Here is an 18434-nt window from a genome sequence, read left to right as displayed (position 1 = left end):
TTAGTTTCGTCTTGTAAAGATGAATAACCCAATAAGACGCTGTTTTCTCTTGACAAAAACAAAGGAACAAAGAGAGCTAGAAATGAACCATTGGTTCTGTAACTTGAGCTGATGTTTATGGTTTTTATTATAATTCTCCATAAAAGTCTTTTTCGCTAGTTTCAAGTACAATCAGATAATCCTCAATAAAAGTCAAACAGAGCTAAAAAAAAAAAAAAAAAAAAAAAAAAAAAAAAAAAAAAACAAAAAAACAAAGGAACAAAGAGAAAGAGTAATTCCATTTTTCTGTCTAATAACAAAAACAGTCAAAAAGTGATTTAAGGGGTAAAAGAAACAGTTATATGTTGATATTAACCATATAGTCAAAGTCAACAATATCTGGCTTTCACCCAGGAGACCCGGGTTCGACAGCCGGCAACGGAGCCTTTTTGTCGTTTCGGGGTATTAAATTTTTTTACGCTGCCGTCATGTTGCCGGCGACGAGATCTTTACTTCACCAGTCTGCAATTTTACATTCCACCGTTGTTTTTTTTTCTTCGTCGTGAAAGATGAATCAAACGATTGCGAGAAAGTTGAGTACTTTTGTGAATATGTCATCTTCTTACGCCTCAATGAAGCGATTCCCCGAGAAGAAGTTCTTCAATTCGAATCAAGAAGACGTTAGTGTCGTCGAGCGATTATGTAAAGGTAAGAGATTTAGTGAAGCAATTGATGTTCTGTGCGGGCAGAAGCAATTGATCGAAGCTGTTCAGCTTCTGAGTCGAGCAAAGAAACCACCGCCTGCTTCTACTTACTGCAACCTCATCCAAATCTGCACACAAAGACGCGCGCTTGAAGAGGGCAAGAAGGTGCATCGACACATTATAGCCTCTGGGTTTGTTCCGGGCGTCGTTATATGTAACCGTCTGATGAGAATGTACGCGAAATGCGGGAGCTTGGTTGACGCGCGGAAGGTGTTCGACGAAATGCCGCAGAGAGATGTTTGTTCGTGGAACGTGATGGTGAGCGGTTACGCGGAGGCTGGGCTGGTGGAGGAAGCGAGGAAGGTGTTCGACGAAATGCCTGAGAGAGATAGTTACTCGTGGACGGCTATGGTTAACGGGTATGTTAAGAGAGATCAGCCTGAAGAGGCGTTGGTGATGTATAGTCTGATGCAGAAGGAACGGGATTCGAAAGCTAACGTGTTCACTGTTTCGAGCGCGGTGGCTGCCGCTGCTGAGATTGCTTGTATCCGTAGAGGGAGGGAGATTCATGGGCATGTGGTTAGAGCTGGTTTGGATTCGGATGAGGTTCTTTGGAGTTCTTTGATGGATATGTATGGGAAATGTGGATGTATTGATGAAGCGAGACGCATCTTTGATAAGATAGTTGTCAAAGATGTCGTCTCGTGGACGTCGATGATAGATAGATACTTCAAGTCTCGTAGATGGCGCGAAGGGTTCTCTTTGTTCTCTGAGTTGATAGGTTCTAATGCACGGCCTAATGAGTACACTTTTGCTGGAGTTTTGAACGCTTGCACTGATCTCACTACAGAGGAAGTTGGGAAGCAGGTTCATGGATACATGACGAGAGTCGGGTATGATCCTTACTCCTTTGCGTCGAGCTCTCTTGTGGATTTGTATACAAAATGTGGAAACATGGAGAGCGCGAAACGCGTTGTTGATGGATGTGATAAACCTGATTTGTTTTCTTGGACTTCTTTGATCGGCGGGTATGCGCAGAACGGGGAGCCTGAGAAGGCGTTAAAGTACTTCGACTTGCTTCTTGAATCTGGGACCAAACCTGATCACATTACCTTTGTGAGCGTCCTCTCCGCTTGTACTCATGCAGGGCTGGTCGAGAAGGGACTCGAGTACTTCCATTCGATAACAGAGAAGCACGGGCTGTCTCATACAGATGATCACTACACTTGTCTTGTTGATCTGTTAGCTCGGTCCGGAAGATTCGAGGAGTTGAAAGACGTCATCAGCGAAATGCCGATGACACCGAGTAAGTTTCTATGGGCCTCTGTGCTCGGTGGGTGCAGCACTCACGGGAACGTTGATCAAGCGGAGGAAGCGGCTCGAGAGCTGTTCGAGATAGAACCGGAGAATCCAGCTACTTATGTCACAATGGCTAACATCTATGCAGCGGCAGGGAAGTGGGAGGAAGAAGGAAGAATGAGAAAGAGAATGAACCAAACCGGAGTCACCAAAACGCCCGGTTCGAGCTGGACCGAGGTAAAACGTAAGCGTCACGTGTTTATAGCGGGGGATACTTCGAATCCAATGCATGAACAAATAGTTGAGTACTTGGGCGAGCTGAGGGAGAAGATGAAAGAAGAAGGGTACGTTCCGGCTACGAGTCTTGTGTTGCACGACGTAGAAGATGAGCAGAAGGAAGAGAATCTTGTGTACCATAGCGAGAAACTCGCTGTTGCGTTTGCGATTCTGTCGACGCCGGAAGGAACGGGGGTTAAGGTGTTCAAGAACTTGAGGTCTTGTGTTGATTGTCACAGTGCTATTAAGTTTATATCGAAGATTACGAAGAGGAAGATAACGGTTAGAGACTCTGCTCGGTTTCATTGCTTTGAAAATGGACAATGTTCTTGTAGAGACTATTGGTAACGAATATAACTACTTTTGGTACATCCATGTTCAGCCACTAAGGTTGCAAACTAGCAGAAAAATTGTAGATTGTATTATGTTTAAGATTAATGTTTTGTAGAAGCTTAATGTACATATAATCAAAGCATTAGAGAGATTAAGGAACAAAAGCACTAATAAGATTTTGTAGTCTCAAGATAGGTTTCGGAAGATGAGGAATGAGGACGCATACAAACACATGCATGCATTAATAATGTAAGTACAAATTGCGTATATACACATATTATGTAGTATAAATACATTAGGATATAGATTCACATTGTACAATCGAGCTTACTGGTAACGTAACCATGGGTGGTGGTTAATAATAAAGAGTTTCTTTCTCTTCCCTCAATGTGATCTGTTCTAGGGAGGGATGCATCACCATGTCTCATGTTTCCGAGTCATTAGCAAATGCTTTGACTCCACCTTCTTTTATTTATTTTTATACTAACAAAGTTAATCCACACTGGAATTTTTTGAGATAGAAGAGCTCTTTATGCTTTAATTAATTATAAGACTTAATTATGTGATCTTGATTTGTTAATTATATATATTACTCCTATAGAATCTATGTGCATACATCAAATCAAAAGTCAACCGAATTTATTTTGAGCATTCGATGCTGGCGGGAACAAAATAAGTTAACCACATATAGATCAAGATCTTCATTTTCACACGTTTGTTAATTATTTCTTTAGTTTGAATTTGTAACTCCAAAGTCAAATCTCTAAACACACACCCATTGCATACAGTTTTATATTTATTTCTCGAACCCAAAAATATGTATACATCCTTACAAAATCTGCTTCTATGGAACCCTACCGGACATGGGTTTCGTGTGTATCAATTAACTACTGGAACGGTAGTACTTGAGTCACTCCGACAAATCATTTTAGCTTATATATTGTTGAATAAATGTTGTTACTACAAAATATTGGGTTGCAAAGCCATAGAGGGATGTATTCAACTGAGAGTTTCAGCTGATTTGTATTAAAATGACAAATCCACTGTTATTGAAACATGAATTTTAAAAACTCATTTAAAATCTACTGTTATTGAATTTGACATTTCTTAAAGTACTCTGAAATCTACTGTTATTGAAAATATTTTAAGTTGTGGAGTTTTAAAGTTTTCAGGTGATTTTAGGGTGTTTGGGTATGATTTCTTAGTTAAAAAAATTAAAACTCAAATCTCATAGTTTTAGGTGATATTCTAGAGTAGTTTAACAAAAGTCACTTAAATCTCTGCAACTTATTGAAATCATCTAAAACTCCATTAAAAATCAAATCACATCAAATGTTAAATTGAATACATCCCCCTAAGACATCGATCTACGTTTTGTCGATTACAGTTTTTACTTTGATATAATTATAGTATTAGCTGTATGTAATACGTAATATCACACTAGGTCAGCATAAATAGCTCTTAACTTTATAGCTGGTTTTTGAGAAACAATTGATTTTTTTTTATCAGAAACATTTTAAAAATGAAGATCTCTTGCCGACAAAGAAACTTGGCAATTTAAGAAAAAATATAGTAAACATTTCAACTATAATTCCAAATCGCAATCTATATGGTGTTACATTAAATGTAAAAGTTCTCTCAAGGCAAGCATTTGCATGAAGTACGCCGCAAAATAGCTTATGGAGGCTTCCGTGTGATGCATGGGGATTCACGTCGTCCACGCTGACAAACTTATTAATAAAATACTAACACGTAATTAGTATATCTGACTTAAGATTGGACTTACGTCGAACCTTAAAACATAGACAAATCGAAATCTTGAGAGAGATCAAGATTTGCTTCTACTTGCCTTGCAAAAATGAAACCGACCAGTCTCCTACAATGTAAGTTATTCATAGGAAGCTTGTTATTTTGGCTCGGCTCTGTTTTGGTTAGTGCAGAAGATCCATATTTGTTCTACACTTGGACTGTTACTTATGGAACAAGATCTCCTTTAGGTGTTCCTCAACAGGTATAAATATATAGACTTTGATTTTTATACATTAGATTTAGTACCGTTGTTATGAGAAATTGACATTAATTGATGTATTTTCTATATTTTGGCGTGTTTAGGTTATTCTTATCAATGGACAATTCCCTGGTCCACCGATTGAAGCTGTCACAAACAACAACATTGTTGTTAATCTCATCAACAAGCTCGACGAACCTTTCCTCATCACCTGGTAAATACTCTTATAACCAGTTGAGCTACTATATTTGGGGATAAGTATACTTATAGGTATGTTGTAAATATGTGTAGGAATGGAGTGAAGCAGAGGAGGACATCGTGGCAAGACGGAGTACTAGGAACAAACTGTCCGATCCAACCAAACTCGAACTGGACTTATCAGTTTCAACTTAAAGACCAAATCGGTACTTACACTTACTTCGCTTCCACGTCGATGCACAGAGCCAGTGGTGCTTTTGGGGCTCTCAACATTAACCAGAGATCCGTTATTACCACTCCTTATCCTACCCCAGATGGCGACTTCACCCTCCTCGTCACTGACTGGTTCAAAATGAGCCACAAGGTACATATTCCAAACACAAAATACAAAACAAACAAGAAGTTATGTACGAGTGCACATGCCATTTCTTACAATGTGTATACGCCTAATGCTTTTTTAACTATTGTTAGGATTTGCGAAAGCGGCTTGACGCAGGCTATGCACTTCCTCTTCCTGATGGTCTTCTAATCAATGGTGTTTCTAAGGGTTTAATCTTTACTGGTGAACAAGGTAATGTCATCACATAAAACCCCATCATGATCCTCTTTTTTTGTAACATTTCATGGATGGTCCAATAGTAGTTTATTATGTATTTTCGCTAGGCAAAACATACAAGTTTCGGGTATCAAATGTCGGTATAGCAACATCGATAAACTTTAGGATTCAAGACCACACAATGAGCCTCGTTGAAGTAGAAGGCGCTCACACTCTTCAGGAAACCTATGAATCCCTTGACGTCCACGTTGGTCAGTCCGTGACCGTCCTGGTCACTTTAAAAGCTTCAGTGAGAGACTATTACATCGTGGCTTCGACCTGGTTTACCAAACCTATACTAAACACAACCGCGAGTCTTCGTTACCTAGGCTCCAAAAACGCCGTCTCTGGCCCCCTTCCCGTTGGTCCTACTTATCATATCCACTGCTCTATGAAACAAGCAAGAACCATCAGGTACAATAATAGCAAACCAAACCGTAAAAACCGGTTATGTTTAATTTGATTCAATGATGTATTTTAGGATGAATTTGACGGCAAATGCTGCAAGACCAAACCCACAAGGATCATTTCATTATGGTACCATACCGATAAACCGGACTCTAATCCTAGCCAATGCGGCTACGATGATCTACGGGAAGCTTCGGTACACGGTAAACCGAATATCATACATCAATCCAGCGACACCGTTGAAACTTGCCGATTGGTACAACATTTCGGGTGTGTTTGATTTCAAGACAATGCTTGGCACTCCTACGATCGGACCAGCTCATTTTGGTACATCGGTTTTCGATGTTGAGCTCCACGAGTTTGTTGAAATTGTTTTCCAAAACGACGAGAGATCAATTCAATCGTGGCATATGGATGGTACTAGCGCCTTTCTTGTCGGGTAAGCACCTTACCTTGCCCTCTCTTATCTATCTAAACCGGGTCCGGTTATTTACAACATAAACCGAAATTGATTATTTTTTGTCAGATACGGGTCAGGGACATGGAATGTGACCATGAGGAAACGTTACAACTTGTCTGATGCTGTTGCAAGGCACACTTTTCAGGTAAATAATTTTTTTTTAAATCTCAAAATGGGATATGAAATAAAATGATTGAATCTAATGATCATTGTGTGTGCGAAGGTGTATCCGTTATCATGGACAAGCATATTAGTGTCGTTGGATAACAAAGGTATGTGGAACTTAAGGTCACAGATATGGTCGAGGAGGTATTTAGGACAAGAGCTCTACGTTCGCGTTTGGAACGATGAGAAGTCTCTTTACACTGAAGCTGACCCACCTCTTAACGCTCTTTATTGCGGCCAAGCCAAACGCCCTAGTTAGATATGATATATTCCACATATACTATTATTGTTTTTTCTTCTTCTTTGTTTAATTAGGTCAAAATGAAGGGTGTTTTTTTTCAAAAGTGAGAGTGGGGGAAAAAATACAAACGTAATCAATACGTAAACCTCATTGATTTTTTCAATAAACAGACAAAAACAAAGGAAAACTTTTTTTCCTGTCTTATGATTTGTATATTTTTGGGAAATGTTCATGCATCTAAAATTGATAAAAAAAAATATATTTAATTATATCATATTCTGAGAAACTATTAACGTATTTTATTATCATAGCACAATTCCATTACGATACCATCAGTGCATGACTCATGAGTGTACACATTCCATCATTATGTATCAATCAAACACAAAAAGACTTCTAAAAATGAATTCGACTTTGTTGCTGCAGGCTTTGGTTTGACTTTATGTACGTAATCAGCAAACGAGAGCGAATGAATATAACAAATTAATCTCCTTTTATTAATCAATTGATCAAATGTACAGAGAACATACATAACCTAATTAGCTAACCCTAAACCAAGCAAAAACTTCCACAAAGAGATTCTTAATATATATAACCAAACAATCAATTCAGTAGCCCTTTTTGTAAATATTTGAGTTCAATAATGTCAATGGTAGTGATTAACATATTTCTAAAAACGGAACCTCCACCTCTTGTGGTAAATGGATCACAACCGTAAGTATCATCACTTGGGTTCGAGTCCGGCCATCCGAAATGCAAAAAAACATAGATTTTACGGGTCTCATGATGATTAGTCATTGAGATAGAAAGTTTCTGAGATCACATCAAAGTTATTAAAAAAAAAAACATAATTCTAAAACTTGGGTTTGCGTATATAATTAACCGGGTGGACTCATAACAGACAAAACAAGACTGTCCTACGTACAGTTTTCCCACTAGCTTGGTTAAAAAACTTTTGAATTTAGACACGAGGTAGTAATGCCTTATCTCTAGTGGATCTACGTGTCCAAGTTAATCAATCATAAACCCTTTTGAAAGTGACAATCCAATGTGAAACTGTCCCCAACCCATAAATGAAGAACCCCACAACACGACCACAACAATTAGAGGAAGAAAAAAAAAACAGAGAAAAAATGAAGCAATATGTGCTGGTTCACGGAGGTTGCCATGGTGCGTGGTGCTGGTACAAGGTCAAACCGGTGCTGGAAGCTTCAGGACACCGTGTGACTGTCGTGGATCTAACGGCTTCTGGTGTCAACATGAGCAGAGTGGAAGAGATTCAGTCGCTTGAGGATTACACCAAACCATTGCTTAAGGTTCTCGAGTCTTTTGACTCAGATGATAAGGCCATCCTCGTCGCGCATAGCCTAGGAGGACCATCGGTTGGTCTTGCAGCCGACATGTTTCCTAGTAAGATCTCTGTTGCTGTTTTTGTAGCGTCGTTCATGCCGGACATAACGAATCCACCTTCTTACACTTTTGAAAAGGTATGATCCAAAACTTATATACTTCTATTGGTAATATTTTTGAGAGAAATGTGACTAAATAGTATATTTAAGAAATACGGAAACGGTATAGTATTTTGCTCAAGATATCATATGCCCCAAAAACAATAAGGAAAATTCCTTTGTACAATATATTTTTTATTCTTTGTTGATAAATAAATTACATTTCAACAAAAAAAAAAGTCATATCATTGGTGATTCGCGGCTTGTGTGAGTTATGGCAGTGTCTAGAGAGTTTTACAGAAGAAGAAAGTTCAAACATGGAGTTTGGGACATACGGAACACAGGAACGTCCTCTAACGTCTGTATTTCTTGGAACCAAGTTCCTGGCCAAGTACATGTACCAACTTTCACCTGTTGAAGTAAGACTTAACCAAAATACTTTTTTTTTTGTTGTCAAGACCAATTTTATGAATATTTTTATTTATTTATTCATTTTATTTTTTGATTAAATTTGAAATATTTATTTTTGTCGATTGTTAGGATTTTGAGCTGGCCAAAATGTTGGTGAGAGTTGGACCGGCGATTACCAGTAACCTGACGGGGACCAAAAGCTTAACCGAGGAAGGATATGGTTCGGTTACTCGTGTGTATGTCATATGCGGAGAAGATAAAAGTTTAACCAAAGAATTTCAGCGATGGATTATAGATAATTTCCCGGTTAAAGAAGTGATGGAGATCAAAGATGCAGATCACATGCCAATGTTCTCCAAGCCACTTGAGCTCTGTGACCGTCTACTAAAGATTGCTGATAAATATGAATAAACAAGGCTAAAAATGACATCATTATTGTCATTTATATTATGAAAAAAATAATTTAAGTTTATACCACCATGATAGACTACATGTTTCATGGGATGGATGATTGTATGAATAAGATTACTACAGTAAAAACATTATCCAGATGATATGAGTAAGATGATACACTTTTGTGCCCTGTGACTGTTTTTGATAACATTAAATCATCAATTCAATAAATAACGAACATAGGATACAAACTGGTGCATAAGATTCAATAAACCCACTTTCACCAAACTAAACAACACCAAGCGAAATAGATGAACTCTCAAGAGATGTGATGATGTGTGGTCAGGCTGAGAGATGGAACTTGAGAAGAATCCAGTTGCTAACGGCGGGAAGTTCTAGATTTTGGCCTTGAGTATTTCTGCAGTGAAAGAGAAAAACAAGTTCAGTTATGCATTGAATTGAATGCAGTCGTTAGATAGATTGAGTCACATAGATGCAACAAAATGTACTTACAGTCATAGAACCGAAGCTGGCTCCTGAACCCGGTGTAATACCTAAAGGGGGAAACAGATAATAACACAACTTGAGACTACAGACAAAAACAAACTTGATGCAAACTGTATCCTATGAGAATTTAGGAAACGTGTCATGTCTTTGTACCTGCAAACTGTGAAGGCGTAGCAGCAATTGATGGAGTTGGCTGTCCAAACAAAGATGGAGCAGAACCAAATGTAGAAGCCGGTGAAGAACCAAAGAGTGGTGTCTGCGAAGGAGTAGCTGCTGCTCCAAACAAAGAAGAGCTAGGAGCAGCAGAAGATGGTGTAGCAAAGAGAGAAGTCGCAGGTGCAGCAGAAGCAGGCGTGCTAAGAAACAACCCGCCTCCTGAAGAAGGGTTTGGTGTTGGAAAGGCTGCAGATGCTGGTGGAGCATTTGAGCTGGTAATCAATCCAGCAACTTGGGTTGAGGTTTGTGTACTTGTAGCAGTATTAGCAGGTAGATGAAGAGTTGGGTGGACTCTTTTAGCAGCAGCTTCTTGTTTCGCTGTTTCCCTCCGATCCGCCTCAAGAAACGGGTCATGGCACTCTCCTCTCCGACGCTGGTCAGCAAGATACGCCGTCCTCATCGACTCAATGTATTGGTGAATATTCTCAACCTTAGCAGCGACATGAACAAAGAAGTCATGGACATTAGAGATGACTTTCGGAAGAGACTCCAAAAGAGAAACATGCCGACTAAACTTGTCGGAATCCAAAGCAAGCAGCTGCTCCAGCTCCTCAACCCACTGTCTACACTCGCCTAGATACTTCTCAAACCTCGCAACCGTCTGCTGTAAGAAAACAGTGGGCTTCCTCGGAACCCCACGGTAAAAATCAGAAACTTGAACAACGGAAGCAACTCCTTGCTGTTGATGACCAGAGGAAGCAGCAGCCTGGTTAGCTCCCTGCGCCTCAGAACCAGTAGCAGCTCCTCCTCCTCCACGTGGCTTAGATTGAGGGAATCTTGGCTGTAGCATAATGAAAGACCGAACAGCAACCTCGGAATCACGCAGCATGTCTTTAACAACCACCATAAGCTCGTGGAGAACAGCTTTCTGTCTGTCCATGGTAGTGTTAATCCCACCAAGCTCCTACAAAAAAAGAACCAAACTTTAACACAAGACTGAGATTAACCAATAAGAATAAAGAGATGGAATCATCAAAACCTGAACAATGCGGCTAGCATCAAACTCGAACCCTTCGGTTGAAACAGAGGAATCGTAAAGACGACTGCATTGGTCTAGCCTCTGACTCTCGCTTCTGTACTCTAATATCTTCCCTCTAAAGGATTCACACAAACAAACAAACAATAAAGATTCAGACTTTATCACTCTAGAGCAAGCCTAATGATATAAAGGAATCGACTTTATCACTCTAGAGCAAGCCTAATGATATAAAGGAATCGACTTTATGAACTTACTCGATCTGAAGGAGGAGTTTCTGAGAATCGGGGTGAAGATCGGCCCACTTGGTGCTGTAACTCGCCGGAGCTTTGTCGTTCGTGAAGAGATACAGCTGTTGTACTTGCTGTTGTGGTTGTTGTTGTTGTTGGAACTGTTGCGGCTGAAACGACGGCGTTTGCTGCTGCTGCTGCTGTGGAGGTTGGGAGAAGAAGGAATTGGTCTGCGGCTGAAACGATTGAGTTTGAAAGGGGGAAGGAGTTGCTGTTTGCTGCTGGGGCTGTTGTGGGGTGGAGAATAGATTGAACGACGACATTGGTGGAGGAACCGGCGGTGAATCGAATCTAGGGTTTTCTGTCGCCGGCGAGGATTTGGGTGGAGTCGAGGGAAAGATTTTAAAAGCCCACACTCGTGAGTAAGTGGAGAGAAAAGACAGGAATCGTTATTTATTGGCTGTATTTCACCTTTATACAAAGTTTAAGGTCTCTTTTGCAAATATGAAATCTTATTGAATCATTAACGAAAGCAAAGTGTAAACCGGTATTGCTTGATCTAAATGGTATTGAACCAATCACAAAAGATGAAATCTTCAATTACCCTATACTAAACTGAGAGAGCTATCAGATTTAAGAACATCTTCAAACTTATTTCATTTCGTTCATGATTCAATTTAAAATAAACATTTTATAATTTAAATTTAAATTTTAACTATTCTAAAAATAATAAAAAGTATGACCACTCCAAAATATAGCATAATCCCATATGATTACTCTATTTTTATTCACTAATTCATTTCAAAATAAAGAGTAAAACTGAAGTAAATTTCTGTTTCTCAAAAAGAAAAGAATAATACGAGGAATACTCTTAAATGACCATTAGTTAAAAAAAAACTAAAAACAGAACTGTATAACCAACTGAAAAAAAAACATATTTTGTTGCTTCTTGTTCGGCAAACTCCTTGCTAATAGCTGAGAAGACGATATAACCATATTCACGTAAATCTTGTATTACAGACCTGAAGTCTTTATTAATCGTAACCAATAAAATATGTATTTTGCTTGAGGTCTTCTGAGGATACTTTAACATTGAAGCCACCAAATTCCTATCAGCCAAGGTTATTTCAAGATCCACCAAAATTATTAAAATATTAACTGAATGTAATAGATGCATGAGGAATTCTTTGATCTTGGTGTTGTATAGTCATTTTCCGTAAAATTTGTGTTTGTTCAGCTTGGACTTATGCATAAATATTTGAATCTTGAATGTAAGCTAAATTTCGAAATAAAAATTTGTTCTTCTCCTTTAGTTCTTTTAAGGCATAATTCTGACTATAAATCTCCAACTGGTGTTCTTTTTGTGCAGTTGTATTTTTTAGTTGCTTCAAAAGTTGTTTGTTTCCTTCTTCTAAAAATACTAATTACATGTTTGATCATCACATTTTCTTTTTAACTTAGACTTTTCACTCCAATTGATCGCTGAGATGAAACCTCACCAGTACTATCTGTTATCCAAATTTAGAAAAAAATGAAGATAAATCTGGAGATACTTGTATAGCAAAATCAAAAGTAGGATTTCTGATTCAGAAGATGTATATCCAAAACCACATGGATTTCTCACTTGTCTAGCATAAATGTCTTTATCTTGAAATTTCTTGAAATTTTTAATAATATTTCAAACATGATCAAACTTCCAACCTGATTTGTATTTTGGATCTCCTATTAGCATCATTTTGACTTGATTAGGCTGTAAAATATTTTAAAGTAATGATTATTTATTCAAATAAAACTTGAAACAAGTAATACATTAGCACTTATATTTTGAAGTATTTTGAAGTACCATTAGAGGTCTAATTCCATATTGTCTGGCGTATGTATGCAAATTTTTTTGTTGCTTTTCAATAGTCTGAACTCGAGCTTGGACGGATCTTCTTAGTTCACTCAAATTTCTCACTTGTCTAGCATAAATGTCTTTATCTTGAAATTTCTTGAAATTTTTAATAATATTTCAAACATGATCAAACTCCAACCTGATTTGTATTTTGGATCTCCTATTAGCATCATTTTGACTTGATTTGTATTTTCAATAGTCTGAACTCGAGCTTGGAGATCTTCTTAGTTCACTCAAATTTGCATTTTTCATTCTAATAGATTTCTACCACATGAGACCAGAACTGATCAGATGTTTGATAAGCACCTTCGATTGGATCTTAAAAGTTTATGTTTGATTAAAATTGTAAAACTTAAAAATAAGTGGGTGTAATTTAAAATTTTATAAAATAAAAGGTACTATTAGCAATAAATGAAAAGTTGAGGAATAAATATATTTATAACCAAGAAAATAAGAGAAACCATTGGAATAAATCTCGAATTCATTTTGAATTTATTTTATTTTAAAGCAAAAAAAATGAAGGAAATAATTGGAGATGGTCTTATTCTATTTCGGAGTACACCAATGGAGATACCGTAAATCCTTTGTGAAAGGAGTTCATTATGTTGACCATATAAAGAAAAATTTTATTTTATCTTTCTGAAAACCAGCTGTAACGCCACATTCGCTCTTGTTCGTGGCCTTACGATTCATACACATATTATATGACCGCTCGATATTACGCTACATATCTCAATTCTCAAGCCACATTCGCTCTGTAAAATTTTATATGGCAGGCAAGCTAGATATAAAAGTTGATTATTATTGAAAATATCAATTATTGTCGATAACTTGAACCAAGAATACTAAAGTTACAAAAAATACACTGGTAAGGTCAGGTGTGGATCCTGACCAGAAGTATTACTTTAACGACATTTTTAAGTTTTTAAGTATGAGGAATGCATGACTTCCTGGAGCAACCAGAAGGAACCACAGACACTTGGAAAATCGCTTTCCACTCTTGTCCAGGTTTCAATATGATCGGTTTCTCGACCTCAACTGGTTCCACAGCAACAAAACGTCTGTAATCTTCAACTCCCAAATCGACCACTTTCTTGTCCCATGAATTCCACACCACTGCATATTGTATTATCATTATAAATGATCCATCGTTACTAGAACAATATGTTTTTGCGTAAGTCATTACCTGCATCAGCTTGTCCTTCCTTGCGCACCACGATTGTCTTTTTTTTCTTGTGGTCCACGATTCTGATCTTGTTTGGAGTCCTTAGGTAAAGCCTCGCAAGCTATTTTGAAGAGTTAGCAGTGTTTCTTTTTTTTATACTAGTGACGATATAAGCAGTTGGTAAAAAAAGGGATAAGTTTTACCTGTGAATTAAAAGTTATAAATTTGCCATGGTCAGTGAAACGTGTTCTGTTCTTTAGTTGGTCAAGATAATCCAAATTTTGCAATCCTTCCACCTGGATTTGACTGTACACAAGAAGCATATCGATGTATAACTTTATATACAACAATATATTTTTAAAAAAATTAAGATGAGATTACCTGATATCGGAAACAGAGAAATAGGGGTGAAGACCAAATGTGAAGTTAAACAGCTTTACATCAGAGTTTCTAATACGAGACGTCAAAGTCAAGTCTCCACCATGCCCCAATGCTACTCTCAGTCGATATACAAATCTGAAAGACATAAAAGAGGTGGTCACAAAGCTGCTTTAAGTGAGAATTAAACCCAAAAGGATGTTAGCCGGTTTTCAACTCAGAACCAATTGTCAATTCCAAAGATCATATTATTCATATTTGGATTTTGAATAATTATCATTTCTAATGTGGGATATTATAACATATAGTTGAAAAGTGATAGAAGAGTATGAAAGAGAGGTTTAAAAAATCTTTACTTATGAGGCCAGATCTTCAAATCAGCTTCGGATGATTTTAAGATGAGGTCAATGTGAGCAGTAGAAGAAGGATGTGATGATAAAGGAGGTGGATTAGCATCAATTTTCCAGAACCTTTGTCTGACAAATCCATGTGAGGGAAGTGGACCAGTGTTAGCGTACTGCATTTACAGAAAAAAAGCATTTCATTAACAACACCATTCAAGAACAAAAGTAAAAAACAAAAGGAACGAACATTCTTAAGCACATACTTGCGGAAACAATACTGGAATCCCTCCACGAATAGGTGTTGGAGGCTCGAATATAGCCTGCACAATACATATAACACATTATTTATAAAAGAAAACATGATCTCAGATGGAGCTTTATACAAGCTCATAAACAAGGGTGAATCTGAAGTTTACCTTGGTACTCATAAAAAGTAAATCCTCTCCTTTCTCATTCTTCCAAGAAGTCACTTGACCACCATACAAGTAAACCTGAATGTGTTAACAAAATTTGAAGAAAAAAGGAACTATAGACAGATTATATCCCAAAGTGAAAACCAAAATGGTCAGCTATACAAGACGATTTATCAGATCAAAAGTCAAAACTCAGGATATTTTTTTCCAAAGATATACAAGAAGAGTACCTCGAAAGATAGGCCGCGAGGGTCGCGGACAATGATCTTCTCGAGACCATTGATGCCCTTAGTCCGCTGAAAGGGACAATGCCGCGTGGCCATGGCCGCAACTGAAACGAGCATAGCCCATAAGAAGATCAGATTTGCCTTATTCCCCATCGTGAATCGTGGCCTCCTCCCACACTGCTCACTCACTCCCATCCTTTTAATTCTTTTAAATAAGTCAATGGGAATTAACAAAAAGTCAACGACTTAACGTAGAAACGAATAAAGATAACGTACAAACTCCACTAATTTGAGGAGCTTATTTGCTTGATCTAATAGTTCTCCTAGTTTAGCATAGAGTCATTGAAGATTTCAGTTTTTGCGATTGGTTTAGTGCCATTTATATCAAGCAATATAGATGTTTTTTTCAAAGGTATCGATTTTAACTTTGCTTAAAGGGAGTTATTGGTAGATGAATTCTAGTAGACTTTGAAATTTTTGAGATTTCATTATTATTGGTTTTTGGATTTCAAAAATCTTAATAGAATCCATTGTTATTGGTTTAAGAATTTTCAAAATCCATTCAAATTTTTTGTTATTCAAAAAGTGTGGTTAAAATTGATTCTCTAATTCTTACTAAATTTAATGTTATTGGGAGATGAATTCTATTCATTTTTACTCATATGACTTAACTTTCAAAATATCATATGTATCCATGGGATTTTCAAAATCCAAAAGACAAAAAACTAGAAAACAAAAATAGTTATTCTTACCAAATATCCATCGCACATTAAATCCAAATTATATGTCCAAAACTATAATTAATAACATTTTATGTACTTTTACATTTTTGAATATATATATTTTTTTTGAATATATAATTATATTTATAAATATTAAAAAATAATATTTTTTTTAAAAAATAGTTTAAAAAGTATTTTCGAATTTCAAAAATAAAATTTTAAAAAAAGAAAATTTGAAAAAAAATTGAAATATTTTATTTTGAAAAAGTTCGAATTTGAAAACATATAATTCGAAATTTGTAAAGAAACTTTTATTATTATTATTTATATATCTATAAACTAAGAGGTAAAATAGTTTTTTACCTTTTTCATGAAATATATTTTGGTCATTTTCTTTTTTGATGACTCTTTTTGTAACAAAAACTTAAAAGGTCTATGTATCACTATTTTTTTTAGTTTGAAAGAAAATAATAAATAATCATGTTATATGATTTAAAAATAAAATAAATTATATATTTATTTTACAGAAAGAATGATAGAAACATGTAATACAAATTCATGAAAATCTATACCAATCAAAAAAGTTATGATCAAAAATTAAATAATATTTCAAAAATTTGTAAATAGTAAAAAGAAACAATCAGAATATGATTAGATTTTTTTTAAATGCATAATTTTTTTAAGATTTGTTCTTGTAATAAAAATTATAAAACTATTTAAATAAAATTAAATAATATTTTCAAAAATTATTATATATTACTATATTTCTAACTTTACTATTTATTGTTATATTAATGATGATTTATAAGTTATTATTTTATCCAAAAAATATCAAAATTATAAAACAACATTAAATGTAAATATTTATGTCACAATTAGTCTAAGTCATGTCATTTTTATTAATATGTCATGTCATCATTTTGTTTTCAAAATTAATGTGGTGATAACATGTGTCAAAATCACTTGGTAAATAATGTATAAGAGATACTCTTCCATTTCTCAAAAATAGATTTTGTTAGTGTTTTCACAAGTATTAAGAAAACACATTAAATCACTATAATAAATGTATATTTTCTGTAATTTTCAATTTTCAATAATTTTAATCAATAATAATTCAATAAAGTCAATTAATGTTTTCGAAAATCACAATTTTTTCATAGAAAATATAAAAAGTCTATCTTTGTGAAACGGTGGGAGTACTTATTTATTACTCCATCCGCTTCATTAAGATAGACTTTTTAGAAAAAAAAATTTTGTTTCACGAAGATATTTTTTTGTGTGTTTTTATGAAAAAATTGTTAACTTCAACAAAATTAATTGATTTTATTAAATATATGTTGATTAAAAGTTATTAAAAATTGAAAATTACAGAAAACTAATATATTTATTATATTAGTTTAATTTATTTTCTTAATATGTGTAAAAATACCAAAAAAAATATATTTATGGAACAGAATTAGTATTATTATTATGTTGAATACTAGTAGTTTTGTTTTTCATGGTGCACAAAACATTCAACTTTGTTTCGGACATCAATTTGAAATATACTCCATGTATTTTGATATGTAAGTAGTTTTAGGAAAAAATGTTTGTTTCACAATGTAAGATATTTACATAATCCAAAACACTTTTTATATTTATTACATGTCGTGTGACCCAATCAAATAATTTATATTTTTTTATTATTGGTTGAATTTATGTATTAAATGCTATTTTTTTAAAAGTAAAAATTTTCTTAATATTCACACTTTTAACTAAAACTATTTGCAAATAAAAACAGATGGAGTATATAACTAGTTACACTGTTTCTCAATGGATTTAGTTCCTTTTAAGCATAGGAAAGATGAGAGGAAACAAATCAAATTTAGAGGAACCCCCAAAAGCACAAAGTCAAAAACTAATAATTCAATAAAGTTCACATAGACTAACTAACAAAGAAGAAAGCCTATTCTTAGGAAAGATAACATTCCATTTTTCACCAGATTAGCTTCCATAGCTGTATATATTACAACTGTAAGAATATACACCATTCTGTTATAAGATAAACTTTGAAATGATCCTCCACTCCTTTGCCAACTTAAGCACTATGATCATCTACTCATCAAGCATTATGATCATCTACTCATCAAGCATTATGATCATCTACTCATCAAGCATTATGATCATCTACTCATCAAGCATTATGATCATCTACTCATCAAGCATTATGATCATCTACTCATCAAGCATTATGATCATCTACTCATCAAGCATTATGATCATCTACTCATCAAGCATTATGATCATCTACTCATCAAGCATTATGATCATCTACTCATCAAGCATTATGATCATCTACTCATCAAGCATTATGATCATCTACTCATCAAGCATTATGATCATCTACTCATCAAGCATTATGATCATCTACTCATCAAGCATTATGATCATCTACTCATCAAGCA

At 35.5% G+C, this 18434-nt stretch overlaps 5 protein-coding genes across 5 annotated transcripts; 3 read left to right on the top strand and 2 right to left on the bottom strand.

Moving 5' to 3' along the window:
- Nucleotides 1–408: 408 nt before the first annotated feature.
- Nucleotides 409–2741, top strand: LOC106324337 (pentatricopeptide repeat-containing protein At4g37170). Its single transcript, XM_013762325.1, has one exon. The coding sequence runs from the start codon at nucleotides 549–551 to the stop codon at nucleotides 2604–2606; it is 2058 nt and encodes a 685-aa protein (XP_013617779.1). The 5' UTR covers nucleotides 409–548; the 3' UTR covers nucleotides 2607–2741.
- A 1660-nt stretch (nucleotides 2742–4401) lies between these two features.
- LOC106295903 (L-ascorbate oxidase homolog) lies at nucleotides 4402–6895 on the top strand. The gene is made up of 8 exons (XM_013731917.1): nucleotides 4402–4602; nucleotides 4704–4813; nucleotides 4891–5161; nucleotides 5269–5368; nucleotides 5461–5806; nucleotides 5874–6239; nucleotides 6327–6405; nucleotides 6484–6895. The coding sequence occupies exons 1-8, from the start codon at nucleotides 4450–4452 to the stop codon at nucleotides 6682–6684; spliced, it is 1626 nt and encodes a 541-aa protein (XP_013587371.1). The 5' UTR covers nucleotides 4402–4449; the 3' UTR covers nucleotides 6685–6895.
- A 767-nt stretch (nucleotides 6896–7662) lies between these two features.
- Nucleotides 7663–9095, top strand: LOC106311732 (methylesterase 9-like). The gene is made up of 3 exons (XM_013749006.1): nucleotides 7663–8153; nucleotides 8396–8533; nucleotides 8655–9095. Exons 1-3 carry the CDS (start codon nucleotides 7740–7742, stop codon nucleotides 8934–8936), a joined length of 834 nt encoding a protein of 277 aa, XP_013604460.1. The 5' UTR covers nucleotides 7663–7739; the 3' UTR covers nucleotides 8937–9095.
- Nucleotides 9096–9191: 96 nt separating this feature from the next.
- Nucleotides 9192–11288, bottom strand: LOC106311722 (nuclear pore complex protein NUP58). Its single transcript, XM_013748994.1, has 5 exons — nucleotides 10875–11288; nucleotides 10621–10735; nucleotides 9579–10545; nucleotides 9432–9472; nucleotides 9192–9336 (listed from the first exon to the last, which is right to left on the bottom strand). Exons 1-5 carry the CDS (start codon nucleotides 11168–11170, stop codon nucleotides 9298–9300), a joined length of 1458 nt encoding a protein of 485 aa, XP_013604448.1. The 5' UTR covers nucleotides 11171–11288; the 3' UTR covers nucleotides 9192–9297.
- Nucleotides 11289–13525: 2237 nt separating this feature from the next.
- On the bottom strand, nucleotides 13526–15495 carry LOC106293010 (putative glucose-6-phosphate 1-epimerase). Its single transcript, XM_013728683.1, has 8 exons — nucleotides 15272–15495; nucleotides 15045–15119; nucleotides 14892–14948; nucleotides 14641–14801; nucleotides 14288–14422; nucleotides 14110–14212; nucleotides 13928–14027; nucleotides 13526–13857 (listed from the first exon to the last, which is right to left on the bottom strand). The coding sequence occupies exons 1-8, from the start codon at nucleotides 15461–15463 to the stop codon at nucleotides 13667–13669; spliced, it is 1014 nt and encodes a 337-aa protein (XP_013584137.1). The 5' UTR covers nucleotides 15464–15495; the 3' UTR covers nucleotides 13526–13666.
- Nucleotides 15496–18434: the final 2939 nt, after the last annotated feature.

Source organism: Brassica oleracea, chromosome C1, assembly GCF_000695525.1.
Source record: "Brassica oleracea var. oleracea cultivar TO1000 chromosome C1, BOL, whole genome shotgun sequence".
NCBI classification, from domain to species: domain Eukaryota; kingdom Viridiplantae; phylum Streptophyta; class Magnoliopsida; order Brassicales; family Brassicaceae; genus Brassica; species Brassica oleracea.
Note: the sequence above shows the minus strand (reverse complement) of the source record. Positions and strands in the feature narration are given on the sequence as shown.